The sequence below is a fragment of the Rhyacophila brunnea genome, unplaced genomic scaffold, assembly GCF_057557595.1.
Source record: "Rhyacophila brunnea isolate RB1 unplaced genomic scaffold, BYU_Rbru_1.0 scaffold_24, whole genome shotgun sequence".
Lineage (NCBI taxonomy): Eukaryota > Metazoa > Arthropoda > Insecta > Trichoptera > Rhyacophilidae > Rhyacophila > Rhyacophila brunnea.
In genome coordinates, this window is record NW_028232904.1 from 27,472,341 (window position 1) to 27,499,803 (window position 27,463).

At 35.5% G+C, this 27,463-nt stretch overlaps 1 protein-coding gene across 3 annotated transcripts in view; it reads right to left on the reverse strand.

Annotated features, from left to right (window-relative positions):
• The window catches only part of LOC147069267 (uncharacterized), a 46,337-nt gene extending 19,158 nt beyond the window's left edge, over positions 1-27,179 (reverse strand). The window contains exons 1-4 of one of the 3 annotated variants that reach the window (XM_085951212.1): positions 27,039-27,179; positions 11,090-12,577; positions 8,873-9,140; positions 7,588-7,754 (exon numbers count right to left, since the gene is read on the reverse strand). In XM_085951212.1, coding sequence (XP_085807338.1) covers positions 7,588-7,754; positions 8,873-9,140; positions 11,090-12,568 — 1,914 coding nt within the window. In that variant the 5' untranslated portion in view covers positions 12,569-12,577; positions 27,039-27,179. Of the gene's footprint in view, positions 1-7,587; positions 7,755-8,872; positions 9,141-11,089; positions 12,578-27,038 lie in introns of those variants that run through there. The other 2 variants (XM_085951213.1, XM_085951214.1) reach the window with 2 other exon arrangements.
• Positions 27,180-27,463: the final 284 nt, after the last annotated feature.

Genomic DNA, 27,463 nt, shown 5'->3' on the forward strand with positions numbered 1-27,463 from the left:
CATATCACTAAGTTTAATGGCATGTGTTACGCACAACAGAAGCGTTTTCAAAATCGTGTTAGAGGTAAAAGTAAGAGCCTTAACACAAAACAATCAAAATGCATCTAACGACCTCATTTTTTAAATGTGACTTTTTTTACCCACTATTAGAGCAAATTTGTGATGTGTGTTTATCTTAAATATCTGTTTGACCCGTCACGCCGGGCCCCCCCTGAGTCCGGGCCCCTAGGCTAGTGCCCTGTCAGCCACCCCCTTGTGGTGGCCATGTAAGTAGGCGTAGATAGATCCACTCAGGGCTGTTTTTTGTAATGTAACGCGGTGGAACGGCGTTCCGGCACCTTTTTTCACGGTATTTTTAATGTTTCAAAAGCAATTATATGAAACATTGTTCGCGATTACATAGTAGAAGTTAATTTTCCTGAATCATCTCATATGAAAAGACATATTCTGAAAAACTATCGCGTTTGATATACCTATACATTGAATTCTATTACCTACCATTTTTTTTCTTTCTCACCACATTTGACACTTTTCAATCATTCAAAATATATTTATCGGTGGTGACTCAATGGAAGAAGACATTCGGCCTTATGCTCTAACTATAAGAAAAGGAATCGAGACGATTTGTCAGACGAAAATTGGACTGAACTTTGGAAATCACCATGGCCCCCACAAAGGGGATCGTTCAGATAATCAAAATAACGCACATCACAAATTTTCTCTAATTGTAAAAAATAATTTCCTTTAATAATTAAACGCTAATTTCCTACTGACGTATTGACATTTTTAAATATCTGGTTGCGTAATTGCATTTTTTGGTTAAGACGATACATCAGTGAAACGGCAAATAATTTTCAACTATAGGCGCGACGAAATTTTGGACTCGCTGGCATTCGGAGAGAGAACATCGAGCTGGGAACACGTCAATTTGTTTTGTGATGGCGACGGGGGAATTAATTCTTACTTACTTGAAAAATAAAACATATCAATGAATAGGTACATTATTATTGTTACTAATAGAACAATAAACAGAACATTAAATGGACGCATGTTGAATTTATATGACAAATTATATTTCGTTTGGCATGCGTCATTTCCACCCGTGACCCTCAATCCGCGCATCGCCTAGCCACGATAATTGTAGACCGTGCCTCAACTGAGGTAGGTATAGCCTTAATGCTTGTTGATTCACTGAACATCTTTAATTTTACCTCGAACACCATTTCAAAAAACGCTACTATACAGCATCACACTGCCTGTAACCTTAGTGATAGGTAGGGGGACCGCTTCAGGATGTGGGTACCATGGACATCACTATTTGCTTTTATTCAAATATATGACGTTTTTATAGTAGGTAAATTGTTTGGCAAGAAGTGAGTTCCGGCACATTTAAAAAAAAAAAAAGCCCTGGATCCACTAGTAGGATACGTTGCCCGCTGAGCGAGGACGCCACATGTTATATACTTATTTTTTATACTGTGATGAGCTTAGTTCTAAATTCGAACACCTGACGATTTATGATGGTATAGATATGCCACCCATATATTTCATATCCCATTTGAATTAGGTACATATCATTGAAGACACATACCTAATTATATTACGAGGTATTATACGAGGTATAAATGAGAACTCTGCCATTCTGGGCAGTGTTGATCTGTGTGTCCCTGATAACTATCTTAGAAATAGAGAACATCAGCTGTTTATTCTCCCAAGGTGCAGAACCAACCTGCCACTGATAATACCAATTGGGAAGGCGATAACTATGTTCAATAGAAATTGCTTCGGGTGTTGATATATTCCACCTACGTGAAGATGAGTATTATAGGCACTGGCGGCTCCCTCCTTACGTCATTCGGTCATTGACCTGCTAAAATAAATACCTTACAATCGACATAATAATATAAATAATATGTGCAATGTCATATATAATAATATTAATAATACTCGGTGGATTTGAAATTATAGGGCGCGCGATATTGTGTCAACCCAGTCTATTGGGCTCTTTTTGTTTGGGCGATAATTCCCCGAACAAAAATATTGTGTTCGCCGGCAGTCTGAAAATTGACCCAAATTGAATATTTTTATAAAATTTTCTCTCTCGTTTCTCATACATAAGACAGAGATCGATATAACACAAAATACGAGATCGAAGCTTGTAACGGTGCGTGAATTACTGTAATATCGGCAATGCCCGAGTGTGAGACAAAACTTTTTTCACCTAATTAAATGAAACAGAATGATAACACTGACAAGATAATTGGTCTCAAGACGCAACTGTGTATGCGGTTCGGATTCGTTGACAGGTTTTGACGAATGCCTTTGGTTATTTTAATCATATGTAAGGAGTTTTTGGTGCAGTTATTGCATATACACACAACCAGTAGCGCACGCAGGGGGGGGGGCAGGGGGCCTTGGCCCCCCCCAAAATATGAAAATCATCAGAATGATTTTACACATTGAAATCGAAAGCCAATAAACTATACCTTGGGCTTAGACAAACAAGACGGCAAAAAATGATTTGTATTTCTCCAGCACCCTTTTTAGTAAAATTTCTTAGATTTTAATTTCTAACACAAAAATTTCGAAACACTAATGTCAGGTTTTTTTTAGAAACTCGTTCCCTAATGAAATTCTCGGTGTCCACCCGAATTCCGGAGTGGTATAGGTCATGGCTGGGGAGGGTTGACAGGGCTCTAACCTGGGGGCCCGGGCTGTAGGGGGCCTGGCGTGTCAGGTTGACCAGATAAGTGAGATAAACACACATCATAAATTAGCTTTAATAGTAAAAAAAGTCGCCTGCGGCGCTATTATACTTCAGGACTATGAACATTTTAATTTATATAATTGACCAATATATTTTCTGATTATTATGTGTCGATACTCGACAGCTCCATTATTAAAGTAGATGTATTGAAAATCGCCAATAATTCACTGTATAAGTACCCTCAATTTGAACTTAAACACAATTTGAAAAACGTTAATGAAGTATTTCACACTGCCTTTAATCTAAGCGGTGGATAGGGGGCCCGTCAAATACCCTAACCCAGTGGTCGGCAAACTCATTAGTCAATAGAGCCAAATATCAACAGTACAACGATTGAGATTTCTTTTGAGAGGCAAAATTCTTAAACTTAAATTATATACGTAGGTAGTAAGTAGGTACACTGCTAATTTACTTTAGTCAAAGTTTTAAGTCCTAATTAAATTACAGGTAGGTACACTGAATAAAACTGAATATCATACGTAATAATGATCTTATTTATTAATAAAAATTAAATTGTAAGTCAGGTATCCATAAAATTGAATCATGACAATGTGACAAACTCAATGTGAATAATGGCCTTGCATCTCCTTGTAAAGTTTGGTTAAGTCAGGTTCTTATGTTGTTGATTTAATTTTAAGCACGATTCCAGGTTCTCATCAATAAATCGATTTCTTAATTTACTCTTGATTTCCTCTCTTGGAAATCTTTTTACTAACCACAAAACTTGCAATATTAACATTGTTGACAGATTTTATTCAGTACCTAATTAAATACAGAACTTTATTTTTATTGACTCTTCTCCTCAGCTGCTTTCTTCCTTGCATCATCGACAGAATATTTAGCGCAAAATTACGAGTTTTTAGTTGTATCTTTCTAAATTTCAATGCGCCAATTTTTCCCGAGACATAAATACAGGTCGGTAAGCCATTTAAGTTTTGAATAAACGCGAAGTCTCGGTCTATTCAACATTACATTTACGGTTCATTTTCTTTGCTTCTTCTTTGTAGCCATGTCAAATATGGCAGAGAGCATCTGTGGCAGAGCCGCACTCAAGGGGCCAAAGAGCCGCAGTTTGGCGACCACTGCCCTAGCCTGAGGGCCCGTTTCAGGATGTGGGGGCCATGGTGTAGGTACACCGAGTGCAATAGACAAAAGACCGATAAGCGAGATATTAGGCTGTGTTGTATTGAGTAGGTTGTGTATAATTTAAATGCAATAATCCTTTTTTGTCCATTTTCGATTAATATGTTGGAACCTCAATATTAAAAAACCAAAAATCTACGACAAACATTCGTCGAAAAGAACGACTACACCCACTACGGTGGTGGTGTAAATCAAAAGAACATTTTTTTCGGTGAAATTCGGCATAAATATTGTAGCTCTCTAGACCAGTGTTCCCCAAGCTTTCGACATCTGTGTACCCCTTCTATAATTTTCGTAACACTGAGAAAAATGCATATAAGTACTTTAATAACAATCAAAATATATTTATATATTCCTTTTGTAGTACATAAACAAAATAATAATAAACGACGAATAAAATTCATTCATAATAAAATATAAATCAAAGTTATATTATAAAAAATAACATTCATTGGTAATTAATTTTAATCTGAGGTGCGGTTTCACACCCAAAAGACTGTTCCTTTTTTACGTAATGTCTACAAATGCTGAAAAAGCAACTTCACATAGATATGAAGTTGGAAAAGGCAAAATGTATTTCAGGAATGTCTCTGTTAAAACTGGATACACATGTTGCATTTGCAACCTAAATGATGTTTAAGTACACTCCTTATATTTATTTTGCAAGAATCCGTCTGAAGTTAATAATTCCAACAATTGCTCTTCTTCCGCATGCGATAAACCTTCTAGCATGGATATTGTATTAATGCTTGTTGCACCAGGCGTAGCCATAACCCGGTGCAGCGCATACCCCCACCAAACTCTTCTCGTACCGCAGGGGGTACGCGTACCACACTTTGGGAAACACTGCTCTAGACCAAGCGGGTAGCACAGCCGATATTATTTAAGTAATCTTTTAGCATACTAGGTACACATGTCCAGCATGGTCGCTGTTCACTTCCAATCCGCCAGTCGCTGATGACACGCTCAACGGTTACCACCACTATGCCTCCAATTTAATAAAAACTAGGAGAAACTGTACAAATATATCGCCGCCGTGTATTGTGAAAATATCTAAAAATATTTATATGAAGAAGAAAAAGAGCCTATGGGACTAATTTACATTTTCCTCCTTGGGCCCCCTCCAATAATAAATCCTGGGTGCGCCACTGCACACAACGTTTGGTTTTTAGTGTATTATAACATTTTTGTGAAGCAGTTAGTACGCACGCAGTAGCAATTGAAGTCTGTGATACAATTATAATGGAAATGAAAGCACGATTCGCATCCAACGATCATCTCATTATATCCGATTTGTTCAATAAAGAAAATTACACTGATTTTAAAAATAATTTTCCCACACGTCAAGTAAATTTGGTAAAACTGTTAGAAGAAATAAACATAATCAAGTTAAAAAATGAATTATTGGTGTTTTATCAACGAGAAGATTTGCATGGCGCTAATAGTGCAGTTTCTCTTCTACATTTTTTACTCAGCAATAATTTCAACGAAACATTTTCCGAGTCGATCAAAGTTCTCCAATTTATTTGCGTCATACCAATGACAACAGTTGAAAGTGAAAGATGTTTTTCCACTCTCAAAAGAATAAAAACCTTTCTACGCAATAGGGCCAGGATAGACTGACCGCTCTTGCAATGCTCAGTATTGAAAAAAAATATGTGGGAAAAATAGACAATTTTTATAATCGTGTGATTGATGATTTTTCAAAAAGCAAAGAAAGAAAAGTGGACCTAATTTACAAAAAATTATAACGCGTTGTGTGCAATTTCGGTTAACGATGGGTTGGCGTTATGAAAAACGGACATTTTTTGAAGGGTAAGTAGGTACCTACCTATAACAATTTCTAGCACTTATTCTATAATGTATAAAAAGTCAATTTGCAATACGTCTTTTCAGTATACAACGAAAAGGCAAATTAAAATAATATATTCAAAATTGACCTGCTAGTTTTTTCCGGATTAAGCCGCCAATGATTATAGGTGGAGATTGTTTTATAAATTCTTAAAATAGGGTCTGCTTAACTCATCCGGTGAACTTCCTTGTACCTATCTAATTAATATTTTTTGTATGTAAGTAGGTACATATTTCTACTGTTTAATAACATACTAACTATCTCTTTTTTTATGTACCTAATACTGTTTTATATTTCTTTGTTTTTAAATGTCATGTTGTGAACGTCTTAATCTTATAATTTGTAATGTCCACAATATATAAAAATAAATAAATTTAATTGAATATTAGTGGTTTACTTTTTATGTACACGTTCGTATTTGTTTGTGTGGTTTTATTATGCTTTGCCAGAGCCCTGTCACCCCCCCCCCCCCCCTTGTGGGGGCCATGCCTGCTACTCCTTACCCGTTAGGTATTTCAGTTCCCATTATTTCTGAGTTACCAGCTGTCTGGACCCGAATCCCCCCCCCTTGTTTGGCGCGCCTGCCGCCGCCAAAAAATAGCGGAAATACGCAATACAAATTGTGTAACTGTAATTTCCGTTCGCGCGTGATGATTGTTACTCTTATGCAAATATAAATAACAGCAAAATATTAATAGGTATTCTTTGCGACATTCTGGGTGGAACTTGTTACCTTAATGACGTCAGCGCTGACCAAATAAACACTACACAGTAAAAAGGAAAAGAAACATACAACGTACATACATAAAAAAAACAATTTCAAGAAATTCATATTAAACCTTATGTTTACATTTATATTTTTAAACTACAGAATTGTTGAATGAACCAAACTATTCTCGAAACCATGACAATCGTGTACGGAAACTTGTACGTATGCAGTTCGCCGTATTAGCTACACTTCACCGTGAAATGTTGATCGGAAATATATGGCCGTAGGTATATTAAGTAAAACAATAATTATGACTGCAAAAGTGTGCACTATTTTTGTCGAATCGCCCATACCATACCTGAAGTATTATGGGTTGATTTTGGCAGGGTTTAATAGAATTTTAAAAACTAACTAGCACCATCTACTCATTGTAGTCTTTGTTCAATGGAAACAAATAGGTTTGACTGACAAAATTTAGTGTGCACTATTTATGTCGGATCTTAACAGCCTACCTCCACCCTTCGCCAATGGATCATCATCATAGTTTCCTCTATCTACTTTGGTATGTTAGGTTAGGCTCATTTACACTAGTCACTGCGGATGATCATCGAGGTTGATCCTCCGCAGGGAATTGGATTCAGGCATTCACTTGTTGTTTACACATGTCACCGAAAGTGAAAATACTCGATTCATTCCAAAATGGCGTCAAGTGAAATAGCGAATACAGATATCACAGAAACAGCAACCATGAACCACAAAAAAACACTTGTTTATTACAATCAGCATGTACCTACCTACTATCAAATAATATGACGTGGACTACAGGAACATCTATTTAACCGGTTTGTTTTCAATTATTCAAAATGACAGTTTACGTGCCTATGTAAATATGATGACAATATTCAGGGGCGCAGTGCGCATGAGCGGCACTTTTAGAATCATCCGCAGTGATCAAAAATGTAAAACAAGTTCAACTTCATTTACCTTTGATTCCGGATGATCACTTTAAATGATCCGTTGATAAATGTGCGTTTACACGGGTCACTGTGGATGATTCCTCCGCGATGATCGTCAAAAGTGAACCATGTAAACGGGACTTTATAAAAAGTTACTAACCGCCTGTGGTTTGGCCTTATTTCCCTTGACTGGAGGTGGCCTGTGGATTCCATTGGTCCTGTTGTAGAGTCCGCAGGCGTTGCACAAGTAATGCCCGGTTCCATCTCGCCTCCATAAAGGAGTATAGGCTACGGCGCAGTTGACACACTCCCTCATTTCCATGGTTCCTTGGAAGATAACAATGATAACAGAATCAAGAATTGGTAATACCTAATTGAATCGATAGATTACCGCTATTTATATTAATTTTCTGGACATTGCCGCCAAAACAATGAAATTTAGAAATGAGACAATTTTTATTTTTACATAATACCGTCGAACTTGGTTATTACGATCACGGAAATAGCGAGATTTCGGATTTAATGAGGAAACATTCTTTGACATTTAAGTTTATGATTTTCTCAATACATTTATTCACTTTTATAACGAGCTACTTCTCGTGTGTCGATCGTTTAAAAACAACATTTTCGACCCTAAACAATAACATTTGACCGGGCAGTTAACTAGACCGATGCCACCGGGATCGGATTACGTTTATGACACTAGTTACGTGTCTAAGTACCTAATTGGTGTTTTCGCCGACAACATTGAAAAATTATCCACGCATATGGTTGAAATTGCATGTAAAAAATACAAGCTTTGTGAAGTCAGTAGGTACCTACCAGCGCCGGCGGCTCAGCACTTCTTTACAACAAAACTTATTTTGTAGTTTATGAATGCCATGGATTCATGGATTTTTACGATGGTTTTTAGATTTTTTATTTAAATAAGACGTGGCGCGAAAAATGTTATATAACGATATAACGAGTAATGCTTAGGTATAACGAGCAAATTCAGTCGGTCCCATCTTCCTCGTAATAACCAAGTTTGACAGTGAATTATTTAAAATTAAATTTCAATATTGTGTGTGCTAACCTTCATCAATATTCCAAATCAGAAATACTACCATACAAAGGCATTAACTAAGTGTTAAAAGCTGACGACTTTATGTTATTACTATACTAACAGCTGCAACGGATTAAATCTCAAATTACACTGATTATCGTAAGTATGTAAATGTCTATCGATAGGTACGGAATTTGAAAAACCAAAAAAGCATTTTTTTAATATATTTTTTTGTAATTTTTGAGGGCGGTTTTGTCTAGGCGGATTTGTCCGGGAGGTATTGACGAGTACTGGTAGGAACGGGTGCATTTGGTTTGGCGGCAATGTCCGGGCAGTTTTGTCTGTTATTGATTATGTCCGTGATATGTTAAAATAATGGATTATTAAAAATGTTGCTCACCTCCTTCAAACCCCTCCCCATCCTCGACGACAACTCCTGACGGACCGACACCGACCCAAGTTCCCTGTCCCCCGTACGTGGCCACCGACCCGTCTCCGCACTGGACCGTCGCGTACCCTTGGTGAACGGGAGAACCTCCATTACCAGCGCTGGAGCTTGGGGTGCTGTACTGCGGGACGAACTGCTGCTCAGAGGGGGCCACATTGCGGGAGAGGTATTGTACAGAATTGTTACCATGTCCGTACAGCGTCACCTGGCGGAAGGACATCTTATTGGAGGATTGGCGTGTTTTTTTTCGTGGATTTTACCCACGGATTTAGAATAATTATGGCATAACTGTTTTTGTCACAAAAAGTAGGATCAGAATAGGAATCACACATAATCTAGGTCTTGGGAGATTGCTCCTTTAACACTCTCATCGCAATTTTTCAAGGGCGCCTAACATTCGTTACGCCATGGCAGTGGCAAAGGGTGGTTAGAACCGACTTAGATAGTCCACACTAAACTTTTTTAATCATACGTATTATTTTGTTTTCATTGAACTGAGACTACAAAGAATTGCAGATGGTATTGGTTAGTTTTTTAAATTAAATTAAGCCCTGCCTAAATCAAACCATAATAGAAAATTGGCAAAAAATATTGGGATATCTATAAAATATCTAAAATTATGCCATAAAATCAAACATATAGTGGGAAAACATCTTCTTGGCTACGTGTTAAAACTGTGAATTAACATGCTCCGCCCATTTTTAACCGCAGTTCCATTATAAACTAACAAGTTCCTCCCATTTAGTATACAACAGCGTCTAGAAGCGTAGCCAAGAAGATGTTTTCGGACAGTAGTTTTAGGTATTTTATAGATGATTATAGGTGCTTTACTTACTTAGATTTGTGTTTTTAAAATTAATGTTGAATTAAGTAAATAATATAATAAACTAAAGTCTAGTATAGACCGAAATACATGTGCCCGTAAACAAGCAATGCACAACAATAATTGTTCAGAAACATCTTTTTAATCAGGTTTACAAATGACTATGTTTCTTTTGTATTTCGGAAAACAGGTAAAAATCTGCTAGATATCTGCTGGAAAATTCTTATTCTTTAAGGCCGGGTCAGATTGGTCGAGTAGTTTAGTCGAGTGGCGAGTAATTTAGTAAAATCATTTAGTCGGGTAAATCCATTTTGTTCAAATTTTTCGGTCGAGTAGCGGCCCTCACCACCTTTCACTAAATACTAAACAAGCCACGAGACAAGTCAGAAAACGTTATCTTTAGTCAAGTTCATTAGTTTTCGTAGAATTTCTTCCTCCAATTCTTCTAATATATACATTATGAATGAACTTATTAACTTATTTATTTTTTGAACATACATAATTTTATCATAGTCAGGTTTATCACGCAGGTGCGAATCCTGCTGGGTGTCATATTTCATATAAACAATGATTTTTTTTCTATTGGTTATATATTTCTCAGAATTGTTTTTAAATTATGTATCTATGTTCAATAAAATGAATGTTACATTCTTAAATTTTGTAAATTTTGTGATTCGTTCAATAACACATGGTTAATTATTTATTTTTGCTTTGTTGCGTTTTGCTCTGTTAATTTTGACACGTCACTCACCAATGTACAGTGTTCGGACACTTTTAAGTTACTAACCCATTTAGTGCCAACTATATCACTCTCCACTCCACTAAACTACTCGACTAATCCGAACCGGCCTTAAGACTGTAAAGTGAGTATTTCTTACGATTAGACTGTCCAAACCATATGGATGTGCGTTGAGTTTATAACAAATGTTTGTGCACGTGTATTTATGTAATAACAAGAGTTTACAAACAACTCTGCAATTGAACATGCATAACTTGAAAACACCTCAGATATATATACAAAAAAAAAAAAATACAAGTAACTCGACGGGATTTGAACCCTTATAAATAACATTAACCAATTATCTTCGTATTTTTTTTCAAATATATTTTATTCTAATGGGTATATACTTAATATATCTGAGGTGTTTTCAAGTTATGTATGTACAATATATGGAATGTTACATTCTCAAATTCTTGTGAATTATTCATTTGAATATAAGAAATGTTTATTAAAAACTCTACTATTAGTTTACGTGGAGGTGTATGTCGATTTGTACTAGACTTATTAATAGATAGATACCTATTCATATCAAATTTGATAATTGATTCAATGTAGATAAACTCACCTGTTGTGGACCAGGACTAGGTGGTGGCTGAGTATCATACAAGCTTTGAGAATGTGAGCCAAAGGAATGCCCATAAAGCAACTGAGCTCCAGCTTTTCCCACTGGCTGCAGGGAAGAAGACGATAGCGTCGGATCTTTATACATGATAGCACTCGGAGGGCTGTCATCGCCAGGTCTGAGTTGTCCAGCAAAAATCGGCATGCTATAACTGTAGTTCGACGGAGTAAAATGCTGAGGACTCTGCGAAGACACATACTGACTCCCAGAATAACCAACTTGGTGACTGGACAGAGAACTGACTGGTTGAAGATTTGTATACGTCGTTGACTTATGATCTGGTAAAGATACTCCACCATCCTGTTCGTATTTCATGTACTGACCCTCATATGCGATTCCGATGGTTTGTGGATTCGAAGATGACGTATGAATTATTTCTACAGTTGTTGGACCTTCTCCACTTTCAGTTTGTAGATAACCGTGCGGTGATGATGACGGAATCTGTCCACTTATCATTGGTGATACACTGGTGTATTGCACTGCCTGTTGTACAGGTGATCCATCATACCTTCCTTGGGATGGTACATCGGTGATAATGAGCCTTTGATCTGGAGATATAATAGCAGTTTCTAAACCTCGTTGGTTTGGGTAAGAGATCGTTTGTAGATCATTGAATCCTGGAGAACCCGATTCGTGGGTCAGTATTATCTTTTGGGGTGGATATCGTACTGCTACCATTTTAAAAGGGTGCATTCTTTTGTCGTAGTGATTTGGTGATCGAAGTGGACCCGTTGTAACGTATCTTCCATAATCACTATCAATTTCTCTTGCATACAATCTGGTATGTTCTGGGTTATGGTGTCTAGGTTTCTCTTCATACCTTTCTTGCACATATTCAACTGTCACTGGTTGGCTATCTGCTGCCGTTAATAACACTGTATTATTTGGCGGATCTTGTCTATAAGCCTGATATTGCCTTGGTTCATTAGTATTCACAATAGCTTCTCCATTACTATTACCCGCTTCTTCTTTTACGTCCAGTTTTTCCTCAGCATGTTTCTCTACTCCTTGGTTCTGCGGATTTTGGACTTTATCTTGGTTTGAAATATCTTCATCTTCTACAATACCATCTGTAGTAATGTGACCTGCCGTTGTTATGGTGCGGAGTTGTCGTCGCGATGTTATAACTGAAACTCCTGGATCTCCTTCCTCGTCAGCTGCCATGTCTTCAGTATTATTGGAGCAGTTATTAAGATCATTTGTTGCCTTTTCTTGCAAACGCTCTATTTCTTCACGATTTTCTTTGTTGTTTAGACTATAATTTTCTGCTTGTGTCTGATTTTCTTCAGCAACTTCTGGATGTTTGATTTCTTTCATAACGGTTTCTTCCTCATTTGCTGTAGAATTTTCTCTTTTTGGTGCTGGTGATGGAGGAGGTATTGGAGGTTGGTGAATGGTATTTGATTGCATCTTGACCTTCATATTGGAACCCTAAAAACAAAACCATTGTTATTTGACATTATTATAATAATATAGTTTAATAGTTAGAAATTTAGAACTAAAGTTGTAGCGTTGTAGTTGTATTGTTATAGCTACACAAGTAAATCCAGAAAATGGTTAAGGGGTCACTATTCCGTGTCCGGAAACTTGTACGTATGCAGTTCGCCGTATCACACTTCACCGTGAAATATTGTATCTAAAATAATATATGGTCGTATATTAAAGACTGGTGGTATGTTGTGGTGTTTAATAAAGAAACAAATTAAAGACCATCCAACCTCTTTGGGTCGTATAGTACAGACATAAAATTCATATCTAAATAAAACACGGTTCTTGTCGGTTTACACTTTACAGGAAGGCAGCAGCAAAACAAATTTTCAAAATAGCCGATATACTGGATTATTTGTTAAGTTAGGTTTTAATTCTTGAAATCATGAATTTTGCCAAAATCAGCTATAAAAATTAAATTAACTTTCAAATTGAATCTTATAAAATTGGAGACAGTATAGTACACGGTCATCTCTTTCGAATAAGAAAGCTCATGGTGAACTGTGCCACGGTGACATGTTTTACGTACAACTTACAACGTACGGTTTCATCGTCTCGTGGGGGGACGGAGTCATGACCACCCCCTTTGGATCCGCATATTATGTTGATGTAAGTATAACATGAAACTGATAATAAATTACATGAGACATGAATATATAGTTTATTTTGTCATCAATTGAACCATGCATCGATAAGCCTGTGAAATGTGAATAAAATCCATTTGGTCCCAATTTGATAACGCAAATCCGTAAATGATAAGATAACATATTATCAATATACCTAAGTAAGTAGGTATATAACATTATTGAAAATATAGCTACTTAAATGTATTTAAAAAAAATCGTAAATACTTTGACAATGTATTCTTACTCAACTTGGCTAATTTAAAAAATCAGTGAGTAAATTGTATGTAAAGCATTTCACCGTGGCACAGTTCGCCGTGAGCGGAAAGAGATGACCGTATACCAGTAGCGAAGGGTGGAGGTAGGCTGTTAAAATCCGCCCTAAATAGTGTACATTACGCTTTGTTAGTCATACGTATTTGTTTTTTATTGAACTAAGACTACAATTTACAGATGGTATTGGTTAGTTTTAAAAAATCAATATAAGCCCTGCTTAGACCAAACCATAATAGTTTTGGTATATTTCGGTCGATACGACAAAATCGTGTACACTTTTTCATTTTTCTATAATCTAAAACTTTTTCATTCATACTTATTCGTTTTTGTTGGATTTAAGAATACATATTACACATATTGTTGGTCCATATTATTAATTCATTATGCCCTGTCTAAGCCAAACAAGGTATAATAGATAAAAAATATTATTCTATCTATAAAATATTCAAAGTTATGTAAGATTTATTGCATAATTTTAGGTATTTTATAGATAGACGAGTATTTTTTGACTATTATTTATTATGGTTTCGTTTTCACGGGGTTTGATTGAATTTTTAAAACTAATCAACATTGTTTGTAAATTATAGTCTTATTTCAATGAACACAAATACGTATAACTGATAAAGTTTAGTGTGCACTATTAATGGCTGATCGTAACAGCCTACCTCCACCCTTCGTCACTGATACCTATTAATACAAGTGAATATCGTTATGCGAGGTAATCGAAGCCTGAATCGGGCCCCAGGGCCATTTGGCGGTCCCTCTACATATAGCTAAGGTTAAGAGCATACTTTAGTGAATCGGCAAATAATTTTCAATTATAGGTGCGACGAAATTTTGGACTGGCTGCCAAACGGAGAGCGAAAGTCGAACTATGAACACGTCAATTTGTTTTGTGATGGCGTCGGGGGAATTAATTCTTAAATCGTGTAAAGATGACTAAAAAACGTTACCCATTTACTTGAAAAAAAACATGTCAATGAATACGTTATTATTATTACTAATGGAACAATAAACATAAAATTAAATGGACGCATGTTGAATTTTTATGAAAAAATATGTTTTGTTCTGCACGCGTCGTTAGCACAACATTTGCGTCGCGTAGTCACGATCGTTTTAGACCGTGCCCCAGCTGAAGTATAGCCTTAATAAGCCGGATTATGAGCACTGATGGTGACAATTTTGCTACCTTTCGCCATATTGGATAAATGGCCACTTTTATTAGACAGGAAACAACACACTAAAAATAATTATAATGATTACAAGATAAAAAGAACATTTTTATACTTATACCTACAACGTTTTAAAATTTTCTGTTGAATCATATAAATTTGACTCGACTAGCTTAAACGATCAAAAAAATATTGTTCTTGATAGAAATACTGAATAAATATAGAATACTGAAATGTCATTTTGACATTTCATATTGATTTCCATAGTAACGCACGTATATATTAATAATTTAGTTGCTAGGACCCCAGGCAACCAATAATAGTGTTTTACTTTTAACGGATTTCTTCCGAAATAACTTTTTATACAAATCAGAATTAACTGAAAATGAATTCAATTCTACTTAAAGATGGGTAAAAGTATTAAAATAATGCATTGGCATCGTGTTCTGATATATTCTAAAAGTTTCAAAATATGTCTAGCTAGTTGGGAAGTTAGTTAAAAATCGATTGCAAGATTTGTACTGGATAAACAACCACCGGACAAATAAGAATACGACCTAATAAAAACGTTGTAAAATGAAATTCTGCGCGTGAATTATCATTTAATTATATCAATCATCATATCACATAAAATTGCATCACATAGCATCAAACACATTTTCATGTTAATATTCTTTAATTGAAATAGCGCCACAGGCGACTTGTTTACCATTGGAGTATATGTATGGTCTGCATTTACCTCACTCCGGTTGACCCGCCACGTCTTAATAAAATAAATAAAATCTTGGAGTGATCCGTGACGTCAGTTAGTAAATAAAGTAATGCCTCCTTAGATTTAAAATACAAAAGCCGATCGCCAATGTAGCTCAATTTAGAAAGCGCTTCAGTGAGTAATGAAAGCCATCAGTTAAAATTTGTCCCTCCCATGGCCCCCACATCCTGAAGTGGGCCTTCAGGCTAGGATCTTTGGCAGCCCCCCTACCTATCGCTAAGGTTAAAGGCAATGTGACGTACTACATAAACGTTTTTCAAATTGTGTTTTAGGGCACTACCTATTCAGTGTATTACTAGCGATATTTTGTATTTTTAATAAGTATCTACATATACTTTAATTATGGAGGAGTATTAACATACAATAATCAAAAATTACATCGCACAATCATTATGTTATGTATATGTAATTTAAAATGTTAATGATCACGAAATATAATAGCGACGCAGGCGACTTTTTTACTATTAAAGCAAATTTATGATGTGTTTTTATCTCATTAATCTGGTCAACCTGCCACGCCGGGCTACTCGAGAGCCCGGTCCCCAGACTAAAGCCCTGTAGGCCCCCCTTTGTGGGGGCCATGATGACTCCTTTAGCATTGTGGTCAATGTGCGTGGGCGGAATACTCGAGAGATGGAGGTTCGATCCTGCAGGCTGTCTTACATTTTTTTTCAAAAAGATTTTTTCTATTGGTTATAATATATTTTCTCTGAAGTATTTTCAAAATTATGTATGTTCAATAATTAGAATTAGGGATTCCAATCCCGGGATCCCGAGCTATTTTCTATACCTATGAATCCCGGGATTGGTAAACGTAATCCCGAAGATTTCGGGATTGATTTTTTTATCAATTTATTTGGAAAATAAAATAAAAACGAAGATGTAACAGAAAAAATACTTTTAATAACAGATAACTAAATTAGAAATAAACTGAGTTTGAATGAAGTTGGATTTATATCCATATGTAAGTTACTGATTCATTTTATTTTTTCACATAAATTAATAAAAATGGGAAAGATTGGCACTTTTAACAGTAATTCCACCATGATCTCATACGTTTTAAAGCAGTTTCATATTTGGCTGACTAATTAGATTTATGAAGCGGAAAGGCCATACACCACGATTTGGTTTACTATTTTAAATCTCGCTAACCCATTCATTATGTCTTTGCTATCAGAAACAGCAATCTCATATTAAATTCACACTATTATTTATATTACAATATTATTTACTCCTTGTATTTTCCAGATTGAACGTACACATTATAATAAAAATGTCTTAAATAGTATAAATTATACTAGATTTATTTTTGACTGATTTTATCAATGTTATTTGTAAATATAAAAAAAAATATATTAACTATGGAAAAAATACCAATCCCGGGATCAGAATTTCGGCTTGGGATTGGATTCCCTAATTAGAATGTTACATTCTTAAATCTTGAGCTTTATTCGTTGAATAAAAACAATAGTTAATAAAAAGGGTTAAACTCTTTGATTAGATTTTCGTAAATTTCTACCAAATGCTAAATCTTTTGAAAACATTATAGTTAGCACGTTCAAGCAGGTAGGCACTAGTGACGTCGTTAGCTTATACACCGGGAAGTCCCCGTCACTTCCTCGGCGAGTAAATAAAAAAACATTAAGTAAAGGTGACTCTGAGTAAACAAATAGACTTATTTGACGACACCGGGAAATAGAGCGGAGATGTTTGCGTTTCGACGAGCCGTTACGATATTGTAATAATATTGTAATATGTCAAGGATTAATTTTAAAACATCGGTGAAATTGATAATCTTTCATAATTCTTGGCCGGACATTATTTATAGTCACGTACAAATATTGCACGTGTGTACAAATTTACCAGCGTAATCTATTACGCAGGATCAGTGACGTCCCGTGGGGTAGGCAGATTGAGCGTCGCCTGGGGGCGGCAGTTACTTGAAGGGCGGCAAACCGAGGAAAATTATTTGGTATATATAGAAATAACTACCTAAACTGAGTACTTAATAACGAAAATATCGTTCCTTTCCAAAATTCAGCTGACCGGTTGGAAACAAAATGTATAAATTAGCTTAAAAGGTTTGACAGGACTTTAATTTTTGTCAGTTTCGCGACGTCTAGTTTACTTCCGTTGCTATTCGACGTCCTTGGTGACCAGAAACGACACGAGCACGGATATTAAAAAAATATTGTATAAAAAAATGGGGCGGCATTTTGTCTAGGGACGTCACTGGCCTGATCGTGTCCGGAAACTTGTATGTACCTATGCAGTTCGCCGTATCACACTTCAGCGTGAAAACTCGTATATCGGAAATATATTATTATAGCCGTATTGGCGGCTCTCGTGGTGCAGTGCGCAAGGCGCTGGCCTTCCATCCCGGAGTTCTGGGTTCCATTCCCGGTGAGATCAAAATATATTTACATTATATAATACAGTTGTTTCCAAACTTTATGTTACTACGCCTCCTTTAAAAAAAAAACTGATCTTGGCGCCCCCCCTTTGTTTCATTAAATAAAACAGACACCTTTTTAAATAGTCAACAATGTACTAATACAAAAATGAAAAAAAAACTAGGTTTTACTAAGTACTTATATATTCATTTTTAAATTAATTTGTTTTTCATGCGTTGAATGTGCTTGTTTATTAGCACAATCAATTTCAATAGTAGTCAATCCAAATCGTTCGATTCTATCATGGGCCCCACATCATGAAGCGGGCCCCGAGATCAGGATCTTTCAACAACATTTTTTAAATATTTAATAGCCCTGAAGTAGAAAAACGCCGAAGGCGAATTTTTTTACTGTTAATAAAATAATGTTAAAAGTGCATTATCAAACTAACCAATAACTCAGTAAATAGATTTTTGTTTGCTTCAATATATATCTGGCGTAGAAATCATTTAAAAGTGGAGACATGGTGAACTTATTTTTTTTGTAATTTTGATTTCCAAAGCTCCAATTTTGTATGAATGTCTTCATTTTGTCTTTTTAAATCAGTGAATGCATTAGTGGTCCTTGCATTGGTTTATTCACTCAGTTTTTTTTAATTTCAACCAAATAGACAAGTTTAACAACAAAATTATCGTTCCTAAACACATTTGCCTCAAATTTCAACATTATGATTTGACCCTTTTATTCAGACTTCATTTTTTCACAAGATACACAATAGTGTAGAAGTGAGGTATTATAAAATTTGTTTCCATATTTTCAGACAGGTTTGCAAACAACCTTTTATAGGACTGTTTTTTTGTGTAGTTTATAACTAGCGGCCGTTTTATAAACTATGCATTTGCAAACTGCAAACCTGTGGCTACATTAATTATTATTCAGTTTTAAATAAATTCAACATCTACATATTCTAATAAATATTTGTCACGTCACTTTGAAAATATGGGTTCTGGTTTTAAGTGAATTGTGTTGCCTGGGAGTTTTACCACTATTATTGGGCCTCATGGGCTGTGGTGTATAATAAAGAAACAAATTAAAGACTTTCCAACCTCTTTGGGTGGTAGTACCTACTGACATAAAATTCATATCTAAATAAAACACGGTTTTTGTCGGTTTACACTTTACAGTTTACAGGAAGCCAGCAGCAAACAAATTTTGAAAATAGCCAATATATACTTACAGGAATATTTGTTAGGTTAGGTTAGGTTAGGTTTTCATTCTTGAATTCATCAATTTTGCCAAAATCAGCTATGTTAATTGAATTAATGTTCATATTGAATATAACAAAATTGGAATATACCATAATATGCCATACAGTCATCAGCTCTTTCCGATAAGAAAGTTCACGGTGAACCGTACCAAAGTGAAATGTTTTTCGTACAATTTACATGTAACCGGCAGGATATGGTAGGATCAGGGAACTCAGATATAATGGGAACTGAAATACCTAACGGGTGTGGAGAAGCAGGCAACCGATCTCGAGCGCGGAAGAATCATGGCCCCCACAAAGGGGGGGCTGACAGGGCTCTAGCCTAGGGGTCCAGGATCAGGGGGGGCCCAGCGTAACCAGATAAATGTGATAAAACACATCTTAAATTTCCTATAATAGTTTAAAAAAAATCGCCTACGGCGCTATTTTACTTCGGAGTTACTGCCATTTCAAAATATATGGCTGTTGCGACGTGTTGAGTAATGTACTTGACAAGTCCATAATTCGATGTGTTAAAAAATCGTTAAATTACACTGAATTTTATTTCACCTCTTACACCATTTGATAAAAAAAAACACTGTAGAGCGTCAGACTGCCAATAACCATACCGATAGGTAGGGGGTCCCGGCCAAGATTCTGGCCTGGGGGCCCACTTCAAGATGTGGGGGCCATGGGAAGACGTCGAATACTGACAACTGCTCTCGGTTTAAGCAATGACGCTCATTTAGTATTGGTATATTGAAGGTTGCAACACACACTATTGCATGTCTTTAATGCGTGGTTCATTTCGTGGCACACTCACACATTCGAAACCCTCCTTTCAAAGTTTACTGTATTGTTAAATAGCCCATCAGAATTCTATTTATTATCTGTTCTGTGAATGGCACTTATATCGAGCGGGTCGACGAATACGTCTATCTCGGATACTTTGTCAGTCATTCGTATTTGTTTTTATTGAACTAAGACTACAATTTACAGATGGTGTTGGTTAGTTTTTAAATAATTACAAGATAAAAAGATCTTTTTATATACAACGTTTTTAAATTTTCTGTTGAATTATTATGCCCAATATGCTCAAACTTGTACTTGATATGAATTAAATAAAAAAACAAACAAACAAACAAATATAGAATACTGAAATGTCATTTTGACATTTCATTTTGATTTCCATAGCAACGCACTTATAAAATATTAATAATTTAGTTCAAGGACCCCAGACCCCTAGCAACCAATAACAATCTTTTACTTTTTACGGATTTTTCTGAAATAACTTTCCATACAAAACAGAATTAACTGAAAATGAATAATATCAATTCTGCTTAAAGATGGCTAAAATTATTGAAAGAATGCATTGGCATCGTGTTCTGATATATTCTAAATGTTTCAAATGTCTAGCTAGTCGGGACGTTAGTTAAAAATCGATTGCAAGATTTGTACTGGACAAACAACCACCGGACAAACAAGAATACGAGCTAATAAAAACATTGTAAAATCAATTAAACCTTACCTAAGCCAAACCATACCTAATAGTTTTTGTATGTTATGGGCGATAAAACAATATAGTGCACACTTCTTCATTTTTACTTAGTTGAATTTGAATGCAGAACTATTCTAAATCACATTTGAAATGTTTTGCATAAGAGTTTTTTGAAACAGCCTTCTTCAATTTATTTATTTTATTATTTATATAGACAAGTGCATGCACCATTTTTTTCATCAATAATCTTACTAAAATGTGATACGTCCATGTATCCATAAAAATAATAAATAATTTCATTAAGTTTTAAAAAAAAAAACTCTCTCCTCAGTTAGAATAGTTCTGCATTTAGCTGACAAAATGTTGTTGGTTAGCTTTTTTTAAATTAATTAAGCCCTGTCTAAAGCAAACCATAGCAGATAAAACTGTTTCAGTTATACCTACTTATTTGCTTACGTTGAATTAAGAATACATATTATTACAGATGGTGTTGGTTAGTTTTTTTAAAATTGAAAGACCCTGCTTATACCAAATCATAATCGATAAAAAATATCCTTATATCTATAAAATATCGAACATGATGTATGGTTTAATGGCATGATTTTAAATAGTTTATTAGATAGACGATTATTTTCTGACTATTATAAAATATTATATTATGGCTTGGTTTTCGCAGTGTTTAATTGAATTTAAATTCTGTACCTCAGAGGCAGACGGATGCAACTCCGTTTTTGGGGGAAATGAGTTTTTTTAAGAATCGTCATGCTAAAGGCTTTATCTATTAGTGGCAGAGAGATGAAAGTCCTAGTCCAAGATATGCATAGAATAAAGATGCAAGTGCCATACCTACCTTAGAGGCAGAAGGATGCAAATCCAATAATCCACTAAGATAAAATTCTCTCAAACCGTCTGCAATATGTACTAGACGAGAACCAGCCAGGAGAACGAGCTTTAGAGGAGGATACAGCACTATGGACCATATTATCCAAGTCATCAGAGAAATCAGAACGGTAACAGGAATACAAGCTGCCGCTATCCATGGGTTTTATAGACTATGAGAAAGCGTTCGATTCCATAAAGAAATTTTCAATACTCGATGCACTCAGAAATCGAGGAATCCCCGGGCGCTATATAAATATTTTCAATAATATATACAGTAGCGCAACAACATCTCCATAAACCATCGCGCATTTCCTATCAGCAAAGGAGTCCGACAAGGTGATACAATCTCACCTAAACTATGTAGAGCTACATTTGAAGACTTATTTAGACAACTTGACTGGAATAACACGGGTCCCTATAAATGGAGAATACGTGAGTCATCTACGCTTTGCCGATAACAATAAATAGTCGTTTTCAAGACTCAGAAGGCCTCCAAAGCAGAATGCAGTAACTCGCTGGAGTAAGCAACAAAGTAGGCTTGAAAATAAATGTATCAAAGAATAGAGTTATGTTAAACTGCTTTGCGGGCCAAAAAGAGATCCTCATCAATGGCATTCAGCTCGAACAGGTGAAAAACTACATCTATCTGGCACAATAAGTGTCTATAGATGGATGTATATTTGATGAAATTGTTCGCAGAGTAAAGCTAGGCTGGAGTGCTTTTGGCCGCCTGAATCATTTCTTCAAAAATGCCTAAAGTGCAAAGTGTTCAACCAGTGTGTACTTCCCGTAACCATGTGTGAAACATTGAGCCTAAGTAAAAGAGAGATCCAGAAACTTAGAGTAGCACAACGTGGTATGGAAAGGTGCATGCTGAGCATAACGCAAAAGGACCAAAAAAAGGAATGAGTGGATAAGGGAACAGACAAGAATTAATGAACATGGCTCGAAGAAAGGACAATCGTTGGACAAATTTAGTCATCCAGTGGTATATCCAAGAGGTAAAAAACATCCGCAAGGTAGACCTAGAGGCCGCTGGATCGATGAAATGATAAAGTTCTGCGGAAAAACTTGGCAACGCAACGCACAGGAACGAGAGAAGTGGAATCAGCTTGGAGATTAGCGAGGCCTTCATCCAGCAGTGAATAGATTCAGGCTGGTGATGATGATGATGACATAATAAAAATTTAAAAAAAAATGTGTTTTGCTTTGTTATATTTATACCTATAAATTTTTTTAACTATTCCTTTCTTACATATTCCAGAAGTACTTTAATTGAATTAGAATAAAAAAAATAATGATTATTCTATGTATATTTTCTTAGAAGTTATGAGTATTCGTTTAAAATAAAAATTGTTTTTTGGCTCTCCTGAACAATTGGGTATTTGGATTTGCATCCGTCTGCCTCTGAGGTACAGAATTTATTGACTTACAATGTTTATTGTGGACTATTTATGTGGGATCTTAAGAGCCCACCTCCACTCTTATATCCACTTATCCACTGATATCGGACAACAAAATATCTCAATTACTCGCAGAACCAAACTTTTTGTATAAAATCGTAACAAACGTATATTTATTTTATTCGACAGTGCGGCGCCAAATTGTCTTGGCGCCCAGCTGTCCCATTCCCCTATTTCCATGCAAGGTTTGCTCACTAAAATATGTTATATATAAATTCTATGTAATCGTTATTAGGTATAACATATTACTCTTTGTGATGTAACTATAACGTTATTGTCAAAATTTTAAATGCTTTGACTTGACTAAAATATAATGAACAATGCGTATATAGGTACTAGGCGGTGACATTCATTACCTACTGACAACTGGAATCGTTCATTTTTACTTTGAACTTTAAAATATTTAAAAGTATAATACGGTTACCCTCTTTTACTGTTAATGTCCGATCTATTAAGATCAATGACATTTAATATGTCATTGATTAAGATCATATGGATCGTCAGAGAGGTTTGTATTAACAGATTTTTGTTTTTACGAGAAATTGATGTTAGCCACTTGCTCAACCTATTAGGTCAATGCTCCGACTCAAACATGAATTGAAAAACAATACGTGTATTTGTCAAACCTAGGATTCGAACCTGGGACCCACGACGTTATAAGCCGACGCTTAAGCTGATCGGCTATCGAGGGTGTTTTTAGTTTCCATAGTTTAGAAGGCAGTCATTAAGACGATACATCAGTGAAACGGCAAATAGTTTTCAACTATAGGCGCGACGAAATTTTGGACTCGCTGGCATTCGGAGAGAGAACGTCAAGCTGGGAACACGTCAATTTGTTTCGTGATGGCGACGGGGATATTAATTCTTAAATCGTATAAAGATGACTAAAAACGTTACCCATTTACTTGAAAAAGAAAACATGTCAATGAATATATTATTATTGTTACTAATAGAACAATAAACAGAACATTAAATGGACGCATGTTGGATTTATATGACAAATTATATTCCGTTCGGCATGCGTCATTTGCACCCGCGACCCGCAATCCGCGCATCGCCAGCCTCGATCTTTTTAGACCGTGCCTCAACTGAGGTATAGCCTTAATATGTTCCCTCTCCTGTTGATATAGTAATAACACAAGTACTGTTTTTAAGGCGCAAAAATTATCCGACTTAGGAAAGCATATGATTCATAAACATCAAAAAAATCTTAAAATAAAAATATTAGGTATTTATTAAAGCATATTCGAAATGATGAAGATAATAATAACACAATTACTATCAGAACTGCGGATCTCATAGCGGCGATCTAAAGAACTACAAATTGTCCACTCTTTTCGTACATACATGACGTGATCCTGACTCCCGCTTCTGTCCTTTACAGTTACATTATATTTAGGACTATGAATTGCCTAGACATGTTGGTCGTAGAACTCATTGATATTCAATTTAATACTTGTTATGTGGTTTCTATTTATGGAATTGGATATACTTACTATTAAAACGCAATAATGAAAATGATTTGACACTTATTATAAACACTATTAAAAATAATGAAAACCAGCTTTAGCTTTTGCCAATAGCTTTCTTATCAATATAGCTTTTGCCAATTCCGTAGAGATTCACGCCTTGCGGAGCCCCATGGTTACCCGGTTGGAACGAATCTAAACAATTACGATCCAGCCATCCCCACTGAGTTTTCGAGACCACAACTCTTAAAGTCTTAAGTCTATATTTTTTCCCTACAGTAGGAGATATAACATAGGCCAGCGATTTCCAAACTGGGAGGCGCGGAGTGTTGCAAAGGGAGGCGCTAAAAGTTTAACACAATTAATATAGCCACAGGTTTGCAGTTTGCAAATGCATAGTTTATAAAACGGCCCTAGTTATAAACTACACAAAAAAATAGTCCTATAAAAGGCTGTTTGCAAACCTGTCTGAAAATATGGAGACTAATTTTATAATACCTCACTTCTATACTATTGTGGAGCGCGCTCTCGCATGACTCTCATGAAAAAATGAAATAAAAGGGTAAAATCATAATGTTGAAATTTGAGGCAAATTTGTTTAGGAACGATAATTTTGTTGTTAAACTTGTCTATTTTGGTTATAGTTTTGAAAAAAAATGAGAGAATAAATCAATGCAAGGACCACTAATGCACTAAGCTTTGGAAATCAAAATAACAAAAAAAAGGTTTGCCATGTTTCCACATTTAAATTAATGATTTCTACAGCAGATACATTGAGGCAAACAAAAATTTATTTACTGAGTCACATTATTTTATTAATAGTAAAAAAACTTCGCTGCTTTGTTTCAGGACTATTAAATATTTTAAATATGTGGTTGTGCGTTGCAATTTGATGTGATACCTATTATATTATAATGATTGATATACTTAAATGATAACTCCCGTGTATAATTTAGGGAACATTACATTAGAGCACCACACTGCCCCTAATCTCAGCGATAGATAGGTGGGCCCGCCAAAGATTCAGGCCTAGAGGCCCGCTTCAGGATGTGGAGCCCATGATTGAATCTATTAATTGTGCTAATAAACAAGCACATTCAAAACCTTGTTTACTTTTATATTTTTTTAAATTGTTGTATTAGTACATCGTTGACTATTTAAAAAGGTGTCTGTATTATTTAATGAAATAAGAGGGGGGGAGGCGCCAAGATTAGATTTTTTTTAAAGGGAGGCGTAGTAACATAAAGTTTGGAAACTACTGACATAGGCCATTTGGTTCCCTTTCCATCTGCATAGATATAAAAAAATATTCCTCAGTGCTGACTCCGCCAATTCGAAGGAGAAGCCACTGCATATAATTCCTATGTATGTGCCAAAGCATGTGGATAGATTTTCACCATTGGTCATAGGGCATTACTAGAAAAGGGGAAATGGAATAAGTCTATTCTACCATCCCCAGTCCCGACGGTTGGTGCCAGCACTCGAAATGGAAAATTTTACGAACCGGAGCGCTCGATAATTTTACGAAAATATTTACATTTGGTATATAAATATATAGATAAGTACATAGTTTTCTAATTTTATGTGTATTTAAAAAAAAAAGTGTGTTAGATTCTTTGTTATATAGCCTATCCACCTCAGACGGTCAAATTACTTTGTCCACAAGACTGCGCAATAATTTTGGGAATTTTATGAAATGGAACGGCGCTCCGGTCCATATCGAACCCTGGTTGGTGCCCTGGTTTGTAGAGTGTCCTTTGAAGAGGGACGAGCTTAAACTAATACTGAGGCTAAGAACAGGGCACACAATGGGTAAAAGATTTCATGTCCTCATGGAAAGAAGCAATTCGCAGCTCTGCGATGAATGTGATGTTTTAGACATTGTACATATAGCAGAACAACGCCCTAAATATGAATGTCACAGAGTACAGCTGCGAATTGCGGATATCTTTGAGAATGTCGACGAATTGAAAGGTGCCCTGACGGTGGGTAAGACGGAAGAGCTTGGCAAAATTGTAAAGTTCTTTAACATAATTGGAGTGAGGACCTGATCGGTGGATCCTCTTCTAGAAGAGAAGAGGCGATATGACCCTTTTTTTATTTTTTTCCTTCAGACCCACGACGAAAAGCCATGCGCTCTTCGTTAATAGGTGTACAAACGCGAGTAGGTACTACAAATGACTACGATAGAAGGCCATTTGGCCTTGGTGCCTTATATTATACCTATATATAACTGAATTGAATACATTGTAGAATAGTCTGCTCCCTTTTCCCACGTAATAAAAAATATTGTTTGTTAAATAATGTATAAAAATTATATGTAATATATATCCATGGCTCTAGAAAAAAAATATATATCGTGCTTATTATAAATGGCTGTTATGTCTTGTAAAGAGTGTTTAAAGAAAACCGACACTATTAATAAGATTTTCGTATGGGTGGATGACAAAAACAACGTCCTTTGATGATGTCACCTCTGAAAACCCTCGCGTTGTGTTATTTCGTTCGATTTTGATGACACTTTCTTTCAGTAGGTATCTAGACTTTAAATCCGTTGAAAAAAAACCAAAATGGTCATTCATAAGTATAAAGTTTATTGTAATTTATTACCTGAAGTATAAAATAATCACTGCTGCTTGCTGGTCTATTTTTAACTATTCCAACTAAAAACTTTATAAATAAAACAAAACGCACTTGCACTTCACTGGAAATGTAAAATTAATTTTACATATTACCGATATTTACACGTATATTATATATTTAATATTATTTAAGCTTATTATATATGTAATTAATATTTGGTTTGATATAATAACAATAACTGATTCGAGAATCTTTGGTATCTACCGTCCCATAGCAGTATGTGTACTCGAATGGAACATAAATGAAAATACAGTGTAAGGAAACCTATATGACGTACAATATATGTGAGAATCACCGTGAGGTGATCGCTTATTTTTAATTTTATATTACCATCTATGGACTGAATGCATTTTAATTTTTTTTAACCACACCGTGTCATGCCGATTCAAACC